Here is a 21,018-nt window from a genome sequence, read left to right as displayed (position 1 = left end):
AAATAATAAAAGAAAGAAAAAAAAGTTAAAATATTGTTTAAAAATATCCACGTCAGCACTAGTCGTGCCACATAAAACAACTACCATCCACGTCAGCAATTTCTGGTATAAATTAGCCGGATGGACTGAATTGATATCAATGTAATAGGTTTAAGACTTTTTTTTTACTTTTCCCGTCAAAGTTGAAAAGTAAGTCGATACTTGGTGAGACTCATGAAGAAGTTGTGGACCTTAAAAGAAGGTTGGTGGACTTGTTACACATTAACTTTGGGGGAAGAGCAGTAGAAGTGCCAAAACTTGTATACGGCGCTCACTTTAGTGTCAAAAATTTTTGTCGGCTCGCTTAAGTGCCAAATCGGAGGAAAAACGATCACTTAAGTGTCAACGGCGAGAAATTCCGACCAAATTAATACATAGCTTTTATAATTAAAATTTAATCTAAGTTGGATTTTTTTTTAAAAACATCAGTCTACGTGCCATTTCCATGTGTATATTTCGATTTTTTAAATATTTCTTCTGATTTTTTTTCCTTCTTTTCTTTCTTATCGGCCAAGAATAAGAAAGAAAAGAAAAAAAAGAAAAGAAGGAAAAAAATCAGAAAAAAATTTAAAAAATCTATAAAATATTAAAATATTATTAAATATTGTCCCCGTCAGCGCCAACGTGCCACGTAGGACTGAGAAATTAATAAAATATGACCACGTCAGATTTCTAGCAACCCAAATCGGAGTTAGCACTTAAGTAATCGTTTTTTTTTTTAAAAAGTGGCACTTAAATAATCAAAAAAAAACTTTTGGTACTAAAGTGAGCGCCGTACACAAGTTTTGGCACTTCTAGTATTCTTCCCCCCATTAACTTTGGTTTGAAAATTTCCTTTCGTGTAAGCAAATAGCAAATCCTACTTGATGAACGGTAGTATTAGTAATTGCCTATATCGGTCCCTGGTCTTCGCCCACATATACCAAGCTTTGAGTTATTAAGCTGCATCGGAATTATTTGGCTGTGCACCGTGCAAGTATTATAAAAAAGAAACCAAAAAAAAAAAACTACCAGTTCCCGAGTGTATAGGGTCGATTCTCTGCTCCACAAGCCGAGAACCAATCTTGTCCAATCTCTGTTCTAGGTTTCAAGGTGAAAACTGACCGATCACCCCTAATAGGTATGATGTTTGGCGATAAATGTGTTTTTTTTTTCAGTAAATAGAATAGCATATACCATCAGCTTTGGTCTCCTGTTTTCAACCCATTTTGTGGTCCTATCAGATTAAATATTTAGCACCGACGAGAACATGACTTTGAGAAACGAGAGAGAGATTCTTCACTTTAGTCACATGAACCTGTCTCGATAGCAAGAGAAGCTACGTTCACGTGCAGCTCCAAATACACTTTTGTTTTGTGACCCGAAAAGAAGAAATGCGCCATTCTCTTCTGAGTTTGGATTAATCATATGAAAATATCATACCAAAACATAAGACGTGGAAAGGCAAGGCAAGAAGCAGGACCTTGTTTTTATTTTTTCTTTTTGTAAAGACAAACCTCGTTTATCATAACCGCATCCGTGAACATAAAAATCTCTGACACTCGAAGGAATTAGTAAAGATAAGAGAGAAACTAAGGAGAAGGGTAGCGAGGAAGAGAATAAGAAGAAAATTGGGGATAATATTACACATAACATTGCTTAGACTTCGGTCTTTAGCATATAGATCTACCGCAGTGCATGAGAAATAAGGGCAGATCCAAAACAAACATTGTTTAGACCGGATCGGACCGATGGAGCCGACCTAGTTTGCCTTGTTTTTTTTTTCTCCTCTTCTATTAATAAGTGAATGCCTTAGAGGCAATTAGTACTCTTACAATTATCGAAATTGATCTGTCAAAGTTGAATGTTAAGTCAATACTTCGTGGGACTCATGATGAAGTTGTGGAGCTTAAAAAAAGGTTAGTGGACTTTTTACACATTAATTTTGGTTTGAAGATTTCCTATCGTCTAAGCAAATAGCAGATCCCACCTGAACGATAGTATTACTAATTGCCTATATTGATCCCTGGTCTTCGCCTACGGATACCAAACTTTGAGTCATTAAGCTGCATCGGAATTATTTGGCTATGCACCGCGCATGCATTATATAGAAGGAACACCCCCCCCCCCCCCCCCAAAAAAAAAGGAACACGACCATTTCTCAGGTGGACAGGGTCAATTCTTGATTATACAAACCGGAAACCGACACTATCTGGTCCGATTCTAGGTTCTAGGGTGAGAACCAACTCACCCAAAAACTGATCACCCGATGTGAAATTTGTTGGAAATAAAAAAGACTTTTCATAATCCAAGCTCATCTCGTGAATTGGATTCTTGCAATTATTATCTAGAGATTTGGAGTCTTGGAAATTGTTATAGAGGAAATTAATGTTTACTTATTGTTGCTTGTTTTCAAGATAGTTTTTAATTGTTCTAGTTATCTAAAGGGTCTATAAATATTATGTAATCCTTCAAGACATATTAGAATATCAATTCCAAATTTTATTATTCCAACATTTGATATCAGAGCCAGTTTTGGCTAAGTTTTGTGAATTCAGCTTAGAAAATCTTGTGTCATATGGCCTCTGTGAATGGTGCCGGGACGATCCAACCTCAACTCCCAAGGTTCGATGGGAAGAATTTTGAGCATTGGAAGATCCAGATGGAGGTGCTATTCGGGTTTCAAGAGCTGACCGAGATTGTGGAAGAAGGATTCGTGGAGCCAGAAACGCCGACAGATTTGACAACGGAGGAGCAAAGAACGATAAAAGAAAATCGCAGAAAGATCGTAAGGCTCTCTTTTACATCTTTCAAGCGATAGATTCGTCAATCTTTGAAAAAGTGGCGAATTCGAAAATGGCAAAAGAAGCTTGGGACTCTCTCATCAAAATATACAAAGGTGTTGAGAAGGTCCAGAAGGTTCGGCTTCAAACTCTTCGTCGACAATTCGAGCTCCTTCAAATGGAAAAGTCGGAGTCCATTTCCGACTATTTCTCACGGACATTGGCTCTTGTCAATCAAATGAAGGCCAATGGTGAGACTATTGGTGACCAACAGATTGTTGAGAAGATTCTTCGAACGCTAACTTTGCAGTTCGAATATATTGTGACTTCCATTGAAGAGTCTCGGGATCTCTCTATTTTGACAGTTGATGAGTTGATGGGCTCTCTACAAATGCACGAGCAGCAACTCAAGGAGAAATCCAAGACGGTAGAGGAAGCTCTACAAAGCCAGTTGATGTTGCTCGATGAAAAGAAGAAAATTTCTAATCAAAGGAAAGATAAAAAGTGGCAAGAGAAGCATTCTAGACAACGAAAAGATAAGTCCCATATTCAATGTTTTAATTGTAAAAAGTATGGGCATTACCAATCTGATTGTCGAAGCAAGAAGATTGGTGGTCAAAAGTTTCATGCCAAGGTAGCAAGATTTGTTGATAGCAACGATGAGCATGACAATGCTCTTTTATTCACGTGTGATGCTGCGGTGGAAAACCAAAAGAACATTTGGTACTTAGACACCGGATGTAGCAATCACATGTGCGGCGAGAAGGAATTATTCTCAAAACTTGATGACACCTTTCGTTCGAAGGTGAGGTTCGGGAATAATGCCAAAGTTCCTATCATGGAAAAGGGGACAATTAAAATCAAGGCGAAGGATGGGTCGGTTCAAAGCATTTCCGATGTTCATTATGTTCCCGGTCTTCGAGAAAATCTCCTAAGCATGGGACAATTGTCCGAGCGAGGCTATCACATGACCATTAAGGATGAGCTTTGCACGATTCATGATGGCAAAGGAGGGTTGATTGCGAAGGTAAAAATGGCTCGAAATCGACTTTTTCCTTTGTATATTAATTATGCTACCTCGTGTTTTAGTGCCTCGGTGCAAGATTTTTCATGGCTTTGGCACAAGCGGTTCGGGCATGTGAATTTTGACAGCTTGAAGCTGTTGTCTCGAAAGAAGATGGTGCATGGACAACCCAAAATTTCTTCTCCGAAGGAGATATGTGAACCATGTGTTACTGGAAAAAAGTGCAAAGACGGCTTCCCTTCGGGACAATCATGGAAAGCTTCAAAGCCGTTTGAGTCAGTGCACTCCGACCTTTGCGGACCGCTCGGTGAATCGTCAAATCGAGGGTACAAGTATTTTATTACCTTCATTGACGACTTTAGCCGGAAAACATGGGTTTATTTCTTGAAGCACAAGTCCGACACCATTGATGCTTTCAAGGAGTTCAAAGCCTATGTAGAAAAACAAAGTGGGCACCAAATTCGGATTCTCCGAACTGATCGTGGCACAGAATATTTGGTTGGTGATGGCTTCTTCAAACAGTGCGGCATCAAGCATCAATTGACAGCACGGTATACTCCTCAACAGAACGGAGTAGCGGAGAGAAAAAACCGCACTATTGTTGATATGGTTCGTACCATGCTTCGTTCCAAACAATTGCCTAAGCATTTCTGGGCGGAGGCGGTTGCTTGTGCTGTTTACTTATTGAATCGGTGTCCTACTAAAGGTCTTGAGTTCAAGACTCTGTGCGGAGGTGTGGAGTGGTCGAATCCCTTCAGTTCAGCATCTTCGTGTGTTCGGGTGTATTGCTTATGCCCATGTGCCAAATGAGCTTCGCAAGAAACTCGATGAGAAGAGTGAGAAGTGCATCTTCCTTGGTTACAGTAATGAGACCAAGGGTTATCGATTGTATAATTCGGTAACAAAGAAAGTCGTTATCAGTCGAGATGTCACCTTTGATGAGGAAGGTGAGTGGACTTGGAGCGCGGAGGAAAAGAAGCAGTTTCACTTTGTCTTGGATGAGGAGAAGTCGGTTCAACCCGATTCAGATAGTCAATCTGAATTAGTAGCAGCATCGGTGCAACCTGATCTGGTAGCAGAAACTCAATCGGATTCTACTGAAACGTCCTCATGTCCATGGCGAGAACGAGTTTTACCGGCTCGTTTGAGGGATTATGTTTTGTCCAATGATGATGATCCCTCTGATGAAGAAATTATTAATTTTGCTCTCTTTGCAGATTGTGATCCAACAAACTTTAAGGAGGCTTCCCAAGATGATGGTTGGGTTCGTGCTATGGATGATGAGATATATGCGATTGAGAAAAATGATACGTGGGAGCTCACTTCTCTTCCAGAAGGCAAGAAGTCCATCGGCATGAAATGGGTCTATAAGACCAAGTATAAGCCTAATCGTGATGTTGATCGGTTGAAGGCTTGTCTTGCAGTCAAGGGTTACAAACAAAAATCCGGGATTGACTATTTTGAGGTATTTGCTCCGGTTGCAAGAATAGATACTATTCGCATAATCTTTGCTTTGGCTGCTCAAAGACGTTGGAAAATACACCAAATGGATGTCAAGTCCGCATTTCTCAATGGCGTACTTGAGGAGGAGGTGTATGTGGATCAACCTGAGGGGTATGTCAAGAGAGGACAAGAGGGTTTCGTCTACAAATTGAAAAAAGCTCTTTATGGTCTCAAGCAAGCACCGTGAGCATGGTATACCAGAATTGATTCTTATTTCATGAATCATGATTTTAACCGATGTCCTTATGAGCATGCTTTATATGTGAAGATTGGCTTGAACGGTGAGATGCTCATTGTTTGCCTATATGTTGATGATCTCATATTTACCCGAAATTGTCCAGAGATGATTTCTGATTTCAGGGAGGCCATGACTTGTGAGTTTGAGATGGCGGATATGGGTCTCATATATTATTTTCTCGGCCTTGAAGTTACACAATCGGAGGATGGTATTTTTATTTGTCAACAAAAGTATGCCAAGGATATTCTTGAGAGTTTCAAGATGGCTACTTGTAAACCAATTAGCACTCCAATGGAGGAAAGATTGAAGTTGACAAAATATGGAAGTGGCTTCGAAGTCGATCCCACATATTTCAAGAGACTAGTCGGGAGTCTACGATATTTGACTTCTACTTGGCCAGATCTTGTTTATAGTGTTGGGATGGTAAATAGATTTATGAAAACTCCTAGACAATCACACTTGCAGGCGGTAAAACGAATTCTACGGTACATTAAAGGTACTGTGGATGATGGTATATTCTACACTGTTTCTAATGATTTTCAGCTTATGGGATATACAGACAGTGATTGGGGAGGTGATATTGGAGAAAGGAAGAGTACTTCCGGTTATGTTTTCTCTTTAGAAAATGGAATTTTTTCTTGGTCCTCGAAGAAGCAACAGGTGGTTGCTTTGTCTAGTGTAGAAGCGAAATACATAGCAGCGGCTTATTGTGCTACTCAAGCAGTTTGGCTACGTTTGATGTTTGCTGAATTACATCATAAGCAGGAGCATCCAACGGTGATTAATTGCGATAATAAGTCAGCAATTGCGCTTGCAAAGAATCCGATCTTTCATGGAAGAAGTAAGCACATTGATATCAAGTATCATTTCATTCGAGATCTAGTGAAGTCCGAGGAGATTGTGTTATAGTTTTGCAAGTCGGAAGACCAAGTGGCTGACATGTTTACTAAGCCGTTGAAGACGGACTCCTTCCTTAAACTCAAGAGAATGATCGGCGTGGTCAAGATGAGCTCGGTTTAAGGGAGGCTGTTGGAAATAAAAAAGACTTTTCGTAATCCAAGCTCATCTCGTGAATTGGATTCTTGCAATTATTATCTAGAGATTTGGAGTCTTGGAAATTGTTATCGAGGAAATTAATGTTTACTTATTGTTGCTTGTTTTCAAGATAGTTTTTAATTGTTCTAGTTATCTAAAGGGTCTATAAATATTATGTAATCCTTCAAGACATATTAGAATATCAATTCCAAATTTTATTATTCCAACAAAATTTGCGGATAAATGTGTCTTTTGAGGAAATTGATAACATAATTTTTTCTTTAGAGGTGATGGTTTTTCTCTATATGTTCACGTAAACTCGAATTAATAAATTTGCCTGATATTGTAAACTGCGGTCATGGCCATGGTTTCAACTACACTTCCCGCATGCCAAAGCTTTTCTGAGGCAACCGCAACAAACCCATAAGATTTGAAACGTGATTTCGTGATCAATCGGGACAAGAATCGATGTGTCCTCTCTCATCTTCCCCTAATATTTCTGTGGCCATACCTAAGAAGTGTCTCGCACTGTAATGGAATAGCATATACACCATCAACTTTGGCCTTTTGTTTTCAACCCCTTTTGTGGTCCGATTGGATATAATAATTAAGTAACCTCAACATATGACTATGAGAAGAGAGAGAGATTCTTCGCTTCCTATATCGATAGCAAGAGCAGCTACATTCATACACTTTTGTTTCCTGACCTGAACAGAGAAATATGCCGTCGATCTGAATTTGGAATGATCATATGGGAATATCATAGCAAAACATAAGACGTGAAAAGGCAAGAAGCAGGACCCCTTTTTTCTTCTTTTTGTAAAGACCATCCTCGTTTATCATAAACGCATCTGTGAACAAAAAAATCCTCGACACTCGAAGGAATTAGTAGAGATAAAAGAGAGAAATTAAGGGGAAGGGTAGCGAGGAAGAGAATAAGAAGAAAATTATTGGCCAAAAAAGAAAACCAAAACATCTTCAAAACTAACGAAGAGATGCATTGCGTTCTTGTCAAGGAAGATAGGTGTTAACTTTGCGAGGGTTGCAAGGGAAGGCATGGTGGTGTTTGGTGTAGGCTCGATAGTGGCTTTATTTAATGAGGCTTAACTGTATAATCATTGCTACTAGACACTTTGTCTAACAATATTTGCATTAGGGGTAAGCAATTCCAGGTTCCATATAAGTTTCACCTGGAACTTGAAACCTACCCATGAGAACAGTTCTTCATTTTTTGGAATATGAAACTTACCATATATACCTTAGAACCTGAAACATATCCTGTTACAGGTTCCAGGGTCAGTTTCAAGGTTTACTCAGGTTCCACTTGTATTATTAATTGAACAATTACAATAAATCATTACTTTTAATGATCACCATTTGCTACTACGATCAACTGGCCATAACTTATATGTAGACACATGAAGAATATGAAATATTAACAAGTCGTAAAATGAAAGTTCAAACTATTGGTTCGAGATTATACACTCATTATCTAATGCCATGGAACACCGCATGATCACACGAAAACATAAACCAAGAAAAAACACAAAAAATTTGTTTAAGGTTTTAGATTCCAGATTCTAGGCTCCACCTACCTAGAACCTAAAACATAGCCGTCGAAACAGGTTCCCCAATTTTTAGCATCTGAAACTTATCATACATACCTTGGAACCTGAAACCTACAAGTTCCCATCGGTCAGGTTCTACCCTGGAACTATGCTCACCCCTAATTTGCATAGGTTGGACTTATAACTCTGCCTTTTATATTTGTGCAATGTATATAGTTACAAATATCGTGATCATCATTCATATTCAAGCTAGCACCAGCGATTGCGCACATAGATATACACGTAGATCTTTTCACTCGCTAAGAATGTAAATCTATCTTTCAAGATTCTTTAAATCGCTAAATAGAAGTGAAAGATGTGTTGCCAATTAATATGCAGCAAATGCTAAACTTGCTCGAGCATCCTTCTAAAATGCCATTATTGTCATATATGACCGAAAGCGTGGGATGTAGAGGTACATGAGGATTATGCATTATTCTTGTAACCTTGAGCGTTTCTTAGGCATCATGTGCATCAAACTCAGTAGCTATTTTTCAAGCTTTGAAAGGAAATGACCTACAATGACATTTGTAGTTCCTTCTCGGACAAGAAGGCCTAAAGTCGACTGACCTCATGCATGATATGCTTGCGCATCATCAACACCGGAAATCTGTTACACACTGGGCATTAAATAAACCAAATTGCAGAGAGAGAGTGAAAAGAGCAAGGTAACTATGCTATTACTTTAAATAACATCTTGAAGCGAGGTTGCACATGTAAGGATCGTCGGATTACAGCCAAAGGTGTCGCTTTCTCTTGCGTTGAGAGTCCGCGGGATTTGTGGGCCTCGACCTCCAAGAGGAAAAGTCAATGAACTTAGCTAATCCATGACATGAATTTATGTAATGAACCGTCGAAATTATTCGCTCAATGCACATCTGAGACGGTCTAAATTCCCTAGCGACTACTTTCGAGGATTATCATTAATAAGTAATGGGGTGTCGTGTGGAGGCCATGCGCGTGTAGGATTTGGCATTAGTTTAAGTGATCAAACTTTACGTGGGATGCCCCACATCTACCCCACTTTGCTTAATTTTTAATGATTATGACATAAAGAAAAGATGGAAAGTGGCAAGAAATCGCGTGGATGGTGCCACAGAAGGCGGGCAAAAGAGAGTCGAACATAAAATGGAGGAAGAAAGGTATAAATGGAATGGGCTGCACTTTTTTTACTCCCGTCATGGCTAAAACACTCATTGTTATAGTGTTTTGATAATATTAATCATTGTGGGTCTCATCTTTTTTAAGGATTTTTTTTTGTTTGATTGTGGTGCCTAGTTTGTTTTCTTATTTATTTTTTCTCGTAGGTCCCATTTTCCTCTTTCATTACTTCTCTCCATTTTCCTCCTTCGTTACTTCTCTCCATAAGTTCTTAAATTTGGTCATGCTTCAAGCATTGAAGGTATTTGTAAAAAGAAGAAAAAACTCTCTTTTGTGATCTATCTCTGTCACTTGTCGTCTAGACCACGTCGCACTCATCGGTTTTTCAATCGTTAACCGGAGTTTGATACCCTGGCTCCCACATTGAACTTTACACCTATCAAAACACGAGGATTCAAACAATTGACGAGCAATAGGGCCACCTCATCGCATAAGGGCTCGGACTTAAGAGTTGAGTTCACAATCACCTCTTCAGTCCTCTCAATCACCAACGGCAGCAACTTAGTAATTAAGATCGGCACGAAAGTAAGAGAGACCGTAAGGGCGAGGAGGGGCAAATCCTCGCCGATTGCATTTTTGGTTTGCGTTAACAACTTAGTGAGAGAGGGGGGGGCGAGATTCGAGCCATGTATTTGGAGGCTGGTAGGGGATGGCGAATCAACGATGGCAATGACAATTAGAACCAAGAAGACAAAGATGAAGAACAAGAGATTGCTTATGAGATTGATGAGTTTTTGGGCGAGGGCTTCAACTCTTGGATTTGAATCTTTAATGGGTTTTTTTCTTGTCTTCGTGATTGATCAATCGAAAAGTTTGATGTGAAATGAGATAATTCAGATTTGACATGAGATAGAAGAGGATTAGTTGGGTGAAGAGGAGGTTTCTGCTAGGGGTGAGCACGGTCCGGATTGGGCCGGTCCAATAGCTAACCCTAGGACCAATCCACACAGTGTTGATCCCCAATTTTTGGGACCGAGGACCGACCCTATTGAGCTTGGGACCGAGGATTGGATCGACCCTCTGGGTCCGATCCGGATCCAGGGTCAACTCGGGATCAACCGATTTTTTTATGTTTCATTTTTTTTATTTGTTGAAAGGACAAACGGTACACTTTGAAAATACATATCCATTAACAATGCAATATTGAGTAACCAAACTATGGATTCCGGTACAAATCAAATAAAAATATAAGATAACGCAACAACAAAAATCTCCACTTAGTAGTATATGAACACGTGAAATAAAATTAAAAAATAAAATGGTCAAAATACATAACATAAACCATAAATTATACAATTTCATATCTTGTTCATTCTCAAAAGATTACTTCAATTTTTGAACACTTGGAAACAAAACAAACAACTTCATATCTTGTTCGTGAGACGCCGAGGAGGGCCAAGTGAGGCGACTTACGTTCGCCATTCGTGAGGCACTGAGGCAGGCCACGAGAGGCAAGTTAGTTCGTGAGGCGAGCGAGGAGAGGCAGATCTAGCGAACAGCCACAGAGAAACGAGGGAAGAAGAGAGGCGACGCTCAATAGTTAATAGAGTTTCTATTTTCAACGCCAGAAGAAGAGGAAGGAGGGGCCTTAGGTTCTTTGGAAAACAAATAAATATATTTTTATTTATATATTTATATATTTATATATAGGGTTGGTTCGGGTTGGACCAACCCTAAACTCTCAGGACCGAGAACCAACTCGTACAGTGCAAGGTCCAAAGGTCCCAGGACCAAGGACCGACCCAGTCCCCCTGGGAACCGGATCAGGACCGGCCAAGTTGAGTCAGTCCAAGGTCGATCCAGGGTCAACCCTGGACAGTTGCTCACCCCTAGTTTCTACAAATCTGGGCTTCAACACAGATTATTGACATGAGAGGGATGTTTTAGAAAGAGAGAGCACACAGAGAAAAAAAAATGAGAAGAAGGAAAGTGGCCTTACCAGAAAAGAGAAAGAAGAGAAGCAATTGAAGAATGCTTAAAAAGTGAGAGCCACAATATTAATATTGTCAAAATATTATAAAAGGCAGTGTTTTAGCTATAATATGAGTGAAAAAAGTGCGATCCAAATGAAATATTGATAACAAGGACAGAATAAGGTATTGGATTCAATCAGAACGTACAGCGTGTACTCAACACAGATTTAAACTTAATCAAGGTGCTTCTGCTTCTTTCTCTTTTTCCCTTTGATTTGACTACTTGTTCTCTATCAAAGCCAAAGCGGAAAACAAGGGGTCATTCTTAGAATATAATTAAAGAAAGAAAAACATGACCCCGTCTTCGTATTTGTCTTGCGTAGAAAGAGAACGTGAGAGAAGAAAAAGGCATGAGACTTCGGATGTGAAGGAGTGTGGAGCACACACGCCCTCCCCGACTCCGAATGCCATGATGATGGTGGCATAACTCAGACGAGACAATGGAAAGTGGGAAAAGTCGAAAACCAGATGCAGGTGCTGTTTGCCAGGTGAGGAGTAATCGGAAACATGTCGGAAGGTGATGGCGTGAGAATCGGAATCCTGTAGCTTTCACGCCTCGAGGATTGCATTCAGTAGCATCTTGGGGGCCTAACTCCGCTCCAGGGGCAAAAACGATATGCGGATATTGCCTCGTTTTCTTCTCTTTGAGGGGACCATCATCATTACCCTTTACTTGGCACCCAGTTACATAGCACATCACATATAACCTCAGACCCAATCCCTCAAACAATTCCATCTCAATAACATTTATGCTGGGAGTGTGCAAACCGGACCAGATTTACCAGGAAACCAGACCAGATCACCCGAAAAATCAATCCAAAAACTAGTTCCATTTTTTGGGAACTAGTCCGGTTCCAAGTGAAGATTCACTCGGGAGACAGACCAGTTTTGAAACCGATTTTTAGCTAGTGTTAAAAATATACTATTACTATATTTTAGATTGTTGTTTTTTATGGATAGTAATTTCAATTGCTCATCTTAGAGATTGTTACTTTTGGCGAATAATGATTATTATTAATTTCATTACTACTTATATTATTTTACTGAAAAAGTTGAAACCAGAAAAGGAACAAAAGAAAAACAGGTTCTCGGGTAGACTTTTGAACCACAGGAAATAGGGTAAGTTCCAAAACAGATTCCATGGCAAACAGAGTAGGTTCTAGGTTTCAAAAACTGGAAACCGATTATAACATGGTAGGTTCCAAGTTCCAAGTCTGGATTCTATCTACCTTCGAACCGTTCACCCCTAATTTACGCTTTCGCTATCGAGCAACTCGTTAAGCATTACCTTGCCAAATCACGACATCGAAAAGTGAAGATATCACTTGCTTTACGTTTCCAAAGCACATTAAATGTCGATTCGCGGTTACACAAATCGAGAATCGATTCTGTCCAGTCCAGTTCCAAGTTTCGAGGTGGGAACCGACCGATTATAACATGGTAGGTTCCAAGTTCCAAGTCTGGATTCTATCTACCTTCGAACCGTTCACCCCTAATTTACGCTTTCGCTATCGAGCAACTCGTTAAGCATTACCTTGCCAAATCACGACATCGAAAAGTGAAGATATCACTTGCTTTACGTTTCCAAAGCACATTAAATGTCGATTCGCGGTTACACAAATCGAGAATCGATTCTGTCCAGTCCAGTTCCAAGTTTCGAGGTGGGAACCGACCGATCACCCCTAATAGGTATGATGTTTGGGGTTAAATGTGATTTTTCAGTAAATAGAGTAGCATACACCATCAGCCTTGGCCTCTTGTTTTCAACCCAATTTGTAGTCCGATTAGATTAAAAATATAGTACCGTCGAGAACATGACTTTGACAAACGAGGGAAGATTCTTCACTTTAGTCATATGAACCTATATCGTTAGAAAGAGAAGCTACGTTCACGTGCAGCTCCAAATACACATTTGTTTTCTGACCCGAAAAGAGAAATACGCTATTCTCTTCTGAGTTTGGAATGATCATATGGGAATATCATAGCAAAACATAAGACGTGAAAAGGCAAGAAGCAGGACCCCTTTTTTCTTTTTCTTTTTTTTGTAAAGACCAACCTCATTTATCATAAACGCATCCAAGAACAAAAAAAATCCTCGACACTCAAAGGAATTAGCAAAGATAAGAGAGAAATTAAAGGGAAAGGCAGCGAGGAAGAGAATAAGAAAAAAATTGAGGATAATATCACACATAGCATTGCTTAGGCTTCGGTCTTTAGCATATATATCAACAGCACTGCATGATAAAGATGGGCAGATCCAAAACGAACTTGAACTCTTACAACTCAGAAATGAAATATACGAGACATCTAAATCCAACAGAAAGATAAAACAAAGGAAAGAAATGGAAAAGTGAAACTGCTCGTGGATGCCTCATCATGTGCCCTAGCTAGAATGGATGAAGTTCTTTTGGCAAAGAAATCGAGACGACTTAATTAATTACTGACATAAGAATTGCTGGTTATTGATACCATCAAGGCAAAACTATGTACGATATTCATAATTCTTATACACCAGCAGAGCCAATCAGCTTGGTCAAACCAAAGGTGATGCCCATGGCCAACCACCCTCCGACCAGCACCCTAGAAGCCGACTTCACCACCGGCGCATTCCCCAGCACTGCGCTCAGCCAGCCAAACCCGATCAACGCCATGCTCACCGCCACTATCACCACCGCCAGTCTCATATGGTACTCCTTTATGAACGCCGCCGCTAGGAGTGGCACCAGCGCCCCCACCGCGAAGGCAAGTGCCGATGCCCCCGCCGCCTGCCATGGGCTCGGAAGCTTCTCCTTCCTCATGTTTATTTCTTCGGCTCCTAGGGCTTCGTTCCTATCCTCTCTCTTGATCTGGGCCACCTCGATGTCGTACTGCGAGTACACGGATACGAGCTCCCCAATGGCCATGCTACAGGCCCCGGCAATCAGCCCCGCCACCCCGGTTATCACCATAGTCTTGGGGTCCTTCCGGACAGCACCGACACCCATCATGAGCGACGCCGTTGAAAGCAGGCCATCATTCGCGCCCAGCACGGCGGCACGGAGCCATTGAGCTCGCTTTGAGAAGTCGACGACCTCAACCTCTTGCTCGAGGGCTTGTTTGGTTTGTTCCTCAAGGTCAAGCTCGAGGGGAGGAGGAGGAGGCAATTGTTGGCGGTCTTGTGGTTGATTTGATGGTGCTATTGCCATGGATGGATGGAGAGAGATGAGTCAATTTGAGGAAGCTCCAGAAATTAAAGGAATACTAGAGAGGAAGATAAGAGGGCGTGTGGAGGGCACATTCCCTGAAAGAAGCTTTTTATAGAGAGATATGCGTGTTATAGAATAATAGACAAGTAGGGTCTGGTGGAACATGGGACATGGTTTTCTATAGTTGGTGGAATCTCATGTGTTCACACCAGAGTAGGATTATATTTTTGAGTAGAATGAAAAAAACCCTATCTAGTGAAGAAACACAGTCTAATATTGGATCTTAGCTTTTATCTTTCACGTTTTTTTTTTATGGAATGCAAGTCGTTTTCAGAAGCTAATTAAGTGATCAAATTAATCGAGAGACAAGCTTTTCACGTAAAATGAGAGTTATCTTTTGGACAATTCCAGATAATGGAATTCGATGTGTTCACATTGCCTAATTTGCAAGATCTTCTAATAGGTGCCTCAATAGGTGCTGATTGTTCTTACAATGTTATTAAGATCTCATTACACTTTTTTTGGAAATGGCAGAACAACATTTATTATTGTTTTCTTTTGTTATTAATGGACTAACCGGAGTTCTTAGAGCATCCGACGAGCTCTCATCGAGCTCAATAGTCTCCCATCCCACACACACTCGAAAATTACTGGTGACAACACAGGTAACCGCTCCTAAGGATGGTCCAAAGGGAATGCGCAACCATGATGATTCTAATCTGAACCTTGAGCAAGAAAGACGAACATGCTCACCACTTGAACAACCCCTTCAGATTGAGCAATAAAGTACTTTACTCACCTTGAGTGCATACAAAACAAAATCTTAGCAAAACTGACTATCCCGAATGGTAGTCATATTCCATATAAATAGTGTCAAAGGTAGATGCTCGCTAGTAAGACATGCACAAGACACACGCCACTTTATTAACACGTTTCACGAAATTTATTCTTTGAGCTTATATTGCATATATAGAGAAATGAATAGCCTGAACTATATGAAAACCTAAAATCATCATACAGCTTTCATATCTGGAAAAGTTTACCAATTCCGCAAGATCCCCAAAAACTATAGAGTTTAGATGTCATATACCACACGCCCATCATTTGACGTGATGACCTGAAAATAATACACGAGGACAAGAAATTATGCGCATGTCTTCTTCATGATACATTCCTCTTTTTCTTTTGGCCCAACCTCACGATACATTCTCGAGCCAGTTCAGTTTAGTGCTTTTGCATGTTGCAATACTTTTGATTTGAGTTTAGCTGATGAGTACATGAATCGAATCTTACAGAAAGTAAGCATCACGAACTTCTTGAAAATTATTGGCCAAAAAAGATTAAACAAAAGATCTTCAAAGCTAACGGAGAGATGCATCGCGTCCTCCTCAAGGAAGGAGAGATGTTACCTTTACGAGGTTGCAAGGGAAGGCATGGTGGTGTTTGGTGTAGGCTCGAACGTGGCTATCTTTAATGAGACTTAACTGTATGATCATTGCTATCAGACACTTTGTCCAGCAGGATTCGCATAGAGTTTACCTGTAACTCTGCTTTTTATATGCATGTAGGTCATGTATTTAATATGTATAGTTATAAATACTGCGATCATCATTCATGTTAAAGCTAGTACCAGCAAATGTGCATCCGGATATACATGGAGATCTTCTTACTCGCAAGGAATGTAGATCTATTTTTCAAGATTCTTTAAATCGCTAAATAGCAGTGAAAGATGATGTTGCCAATTAATATGCCGTGAATGCTAGACTTACTTGGGCATCTCGCTAAAATGTCATTGTTGTCATATATGACCGAAAGCGTAGATGTAGAGGTACACGAGGATTATGGATTATTGTTGTAACCTTGAGCGTTTCTTAGGCATCATGGGCATCAAACTCAGTAGCTATTTTTCAATCTTTTAAAGGAAAGGACCTGCAGTGACATTTGTAGTTCCTTCTCGGACAAGAAGACCTAAAGTCGACTGATCTCATGCATGATATGCTTGGCATCATCAACACCGAAAGTCCGTTACACACCGGGCATTAAATTAAACCAAATTGCAGATAGAGAGAGTGAAAAGAGCAAGGCAACTATATTATTACTAATTAATATCTAGAAGCGAGGTTGTACATGTGAGGTTCGTCTGATTACAGCCAAAGGTGTCCCTTTCTCTTGCGTGGAGAGTCGGGATTTGTGGGCCTCGACCCCAAGAGGAAAAGTCAATGAACTTAGCTAATCGATGACATGAATTTATGTAATGAACTGTCAAAATAGACGGTCTGTATCCCTCCGGTGTCCACTTTCGAGGATTATCATTTATAAAGTATGGGGTTTCGTGTGGAGGCCATGCGCCAATGGGATTTGGCATTAATTTAAGTGATCAAACTTGATGTGGGATGCCCCTCATCTGCACCACTTTGCTTAATTTTTAATGATTCTGAGGTAAAGAAAAGATGGAAAGTGGCATGAAATCGCGTGGATGTTGCAACAGAAGGCGGGCAAAAGAGAGTTAAACATAAAATGGAGGAAGCAAGGTATAAATGGAATACTAGCAAGGACCAAATGAGGCGTTGGGCTCAATCGGAACATACAGCACTTAACACGGATTGAAACTTAATCAGGGTGCTTCTGCTTCTTTCTCTTTTTCCCTTTGATTTGACTTGTTATTCTCTTGTTTCGCTCGAATCTTGTAGCTCTTCAAAAGAAAGCAATGAAAGAGCATCAACTCATTTTTTAAATGCGCAGAATATCAAAGCAAAAGGGGAAAACAAGTAGCCTTGTGTAGAAGGAGAACAAGAGAGGAGAAAAAGGCATGACACGTCAGATATGGAGGAGTGTGGAGGACACACGCCCACCCCACTCCGCACGCCATAGGGACAATGAAAAGTGGGAAAAGTCGAAAAGCAGATGCAGATGCTGTCGCCACGTGATGAGTAATCAGAGACATGTCGGAAATTGATGGCATGGGAACCCGAATCTGTATCGTTCACACCTCAAGGATTGCGTTCAATAGCATCTTGGGGAGTAACTTTGCTCCAGGGGCAAAAACGTTGTGCGGGTCTTGGCTATTGGGGTGAGCACGATGGATCGTCCAAACTGAAATTGGATCGGACCGGATTGGACCAACCGGCTTGGTCTAGTTCTCGGGAATATTGATCCAATTCTCGGTTCCTAAAAGTGGAACCGATTTTCGGGCAGTTCAGTTCCCAGTTCTAGGGTGGAAATCGGACTGGACCAGACCGACCGGACTGGACCGATAAATATATATATTTTTCTAATTTTTTTATATATATTTATTTACTTTTTAAAAATTTTGAAAAAAATATAAAGCCTAATCTAATATCCCTAATTCCTTCTTGCCTTTACCAATAAGTGATTGGTCCAATTGGAATCGGACCATCGGTCCAGTCCACGGTCTTAAGACTAGCTGGTCCGGTCCCCGGTTCTAGAAACTGAGAACCAGTCCTCCCGGTCCGGTTCCCGATTCTTGGGTTCGATCGGATCGAACCAGGAACCGCTCACCCCTATTGCCTCAAACATAGCACCCAATTACATGACACATCACATATGACCGGAACTCAAATCCCTCAAACATATTCTGTCTCAGTAACATATACATCTTCGCCGCCAGGCAACTTGTTAAGCATGACTTGCCAAATCGCAACATCGAGAGGTGAAGATATCGCTTGCCTTACGTTTCCAAAGCACATTCGATTAGAACTTGTATTACGCACGGAGAATTTCCAATTCAATGCATATGAGATGATGATTTAGCGACCAAGCCCATGCGCTTCTCGAGAACCAAAATAAGCAAAACCCAAGCGCTTTCATCTTTATCAATAATCTGCTCTACTCCTTATCGCTATTGTTTCTGAAACAACAGCGCATATCAAGCGTCTTTTCCAGTTCCTGGTACAAAATCGGAGGATGGGATGCTTTCATCCCGCTTGAACAAATCACAAAAGAAGTTCGCATCTCTTCGTTACTTTAGCTTTTCAAACAATTTCGTAGCCACCTGCAATGCACCAGAATAGTTTCCCAGCAGAAACAAACCAAACAAGCCCTCGAGCAAGAGGTTGAGGTCGTCGACTTTTCAAAGCGAGCTCAGTGGCTCCGTGCCGCCGTGCTGGGCGCAAATGATGGCCTGCTTTCAACAGCGTCGCTCATGATGGGTGTTGGTGCTGTTCGCAAGGACCCCAAGACTATGGTGATAACCAGGGTGGCGGGGCTGATCGCCAGGGCCTGCAGCATGGCCATCGGAGAGCTCGTATCTGTGTACTCACAGTACGACATCGAGATGGCCTAGATCAAGAGAGAGGACAGGAATGAAGCCCTAGGAGCCAAAGAAATGGACACTAGGAAGGAGAAGCTTCCGAGCCCATGGCAGGCGGCGGGGGCATCGGCACTTGCCTTCACGGTGGGGTCGCTTGTCCCGCTCCTAGCAGCGGCGTTCATAAAGGAGTACCAGCTGAGACTGGCAGTGGTGATATTGGCGGTAAGCTTGGCATTAGTCAGGTTTGGCTGGCTGAACGCAGTGCTGGGGAATGCGCCGGTGGTGAAGTCGGCTTCTAGGGTGCTGTTTGGAAGATGGTTGGCCATGGGCATCACCTTTGGTTTGATCACTTAAACTAATGCCAAATCCCATTGGCGCATGGCCTCCGCACGAAACCCCATTATTTATTAATGATAATCCTCGAAAGTGGACACCAGGGAATACAGACCGTCTCAGATGTGCATTGTCCGAACAATTTCGACGGTTCATGACATAATTTCATGTCATCGATTAGCTAAGTTCGTTGACTATTCCTTTTGGGGGCCGAGGCCCACAAATCCCGACTCTCCACGGAAGAGACAGCTACGCCTTTGGCTGTAATCAGACGAACCTTACATGTACAACCTCGCTTCAAGATGTTATTTATAATAATAGTATTGTTGCCTTGCTCTTTTCTCTCTCTCTCTCTACAATTTGGTTTAATTGAATGCCCAGTGTGTAACGGATTTCCGGTGTTGATGATGCGCAAGCATATCATGCATGAGTTCAGTCGACTTTAGGTCTTCTTGTCCGAGTAGGAACTACAAATGTCACAGTAGGTCTTTTCCTTTAAAAGATTGAAAAATAGCTACTGAGCTTGATGCACATTATGCCTAAGAAACGCTCAAGGTTACAAGAATAATGCATAATCGCCGCGTACCACTACATCGCACGCCTTCGGTCATATATGACAACAATGACATTTTAGTGAGATTGCCAAGCAAGTTTTGCATTCGCAGCATATTAATTGACAACATCTTTCATTGCTATTTAGCGATTTAAAGAATCTTGAAAGATATATCTACATGTCTTCTGAGTGGGAAGATCTCCACGTATATCTGTGTGCGCAGTCGCTGATACTAGCTTTAATATGAATGATGATCGCGGTATTTTTAACTATATACACTACATACATGACCTACATGCATATAAAAGGCAGAGTTACAGGTGCAACCTATGTGAATCCTGCTGGACAAAATGTTTGATAGCAATAATTATACAGTTAAGCCTCGTTAAAGAGAGTCGCGTTCAAGCCTACACCAAACACCACGGTGCCTTCCCTTGCAACCCTCGTAAAGGCAACATCTCTCCTTCCTTGAGAAGGACGCAATCCATCTCTTAGGTTTGAAGATCTTTTGTTTAATCTTTTTTGGCCAATAATATTCAAGAAGTTCGTGATGCTTACTTCCTGTAAGATTCGATTCGTGTACTCATCTGCTAAACTCAAATCAAAAGTATTGCAACATACAAAAGTACTAAACTGAACTGGCTCGAGAATGTATTGTGAAGTTGGGCCAAAAGAAAAAGAGGAATGTATCATGAAGAAGACATGTGCATAAGTTCTTGTCGTGTATTATTTTCAGGTAATAACGTCAAATGATGGGCGTGTGGTATATGACATCTAAACTCTTTAGGTTTTGGGGACCTTGCGGAATTGGTAAACTTTTCCAGATATGAAAGCTGTATGATAATTTTAGGTTTTCATATAATTCAGGCTATTCATTTCTCTATATATGCAATATAAGCTCAAAAATTACATTTCGTTGAATGTGTTAAATGTGTGTCTTGCGCACGTCTAACTAGCGAGCATCTATTTTTAACACTATTTATATGGATTTTGACTATCATTCGAGATTTTCGGCTTTGCCAAGATTTTGTGTTGTATGCATTCAAGACGAGTAAAGTACATTTATACTCAATCTGAAGGGTTTGTTCAAGTAATAAGCATGTTCGTCTTTCTTGCTTAAGGCTTGGATTCGAATCATCAAAGTTGCGCATCCCTTGGGGGCCACCCTCAAGAGCAGTTGCCTGTGTTATCTCAAGTAACTTTCGAGTGTAATTAAAGAAATTAAAACATGACCAAGACAATCGATCTGGTCTCCGTCTACGTATTTGTCTTTGCGTACAAAGAGAACAAGAGAAAAGAAGAAGGCATGACACGTCGGGTGTGAAGGAGTGTGGT

General features: G+C 40.8%; 1 protein-coding gene and 1 pseudogene across 1 annotated transcript; one reads left to right on the top strand and one right to left on the bottom strand.

Moving 5' to 3' along the window:
- Positions 1-13,513: 13,513 nt before the first annotated feature.
- On the bottom strand, positions 13,514-14,606 carry LOC115679744 (vacuolar iron transporter homolog 4-like). The gene has a single exon (XM_030603436.2). It carries the CDS (start codon positions 14,525-14,527, stop codon positions 13,847-13,849), a length of 681 nt encoding a protein of 226 aa, XP_030459296.1. The 5' UTR covers positions 14,528-14,606; the 3' UTR covers positions 13,514-13,846.
- A 2,863-nt stretch (positions 14,607-17,469) lies between these two features.
- On the top strand, positions 17,470-19,151 carry LOC115679587 (vacuolar iron transporter homolog 4-like; annotated as a pseudogene).
- The last annotated feature ends 1,867 nt before the right edge of the window (positions 19,152-21,018 follow it).

The sequence above is a fragment of the Syzygium oleosum genome, unplaced genomic scaffold, assembly GCF_021117445.2.
Source record: "Syzygium oleosum isolate NSW1041296 unplaced genomic scaffold, Sole_v2.1 Sole_v2.52, whole genome shotgun sequence".
Classification (NCBI taxonomy): domain Eukaryota; kingdom Viridiplantae; phylum Streptophyta; class Magnoliopsida; order Myrtales; family Myrtaceae; genus Syzygium; species Syzygium oleosum.
Note: the sequence above shows the minus strand (reverse complement) of the source record. Positions and strands in the feature narration are given on the sequence as shown.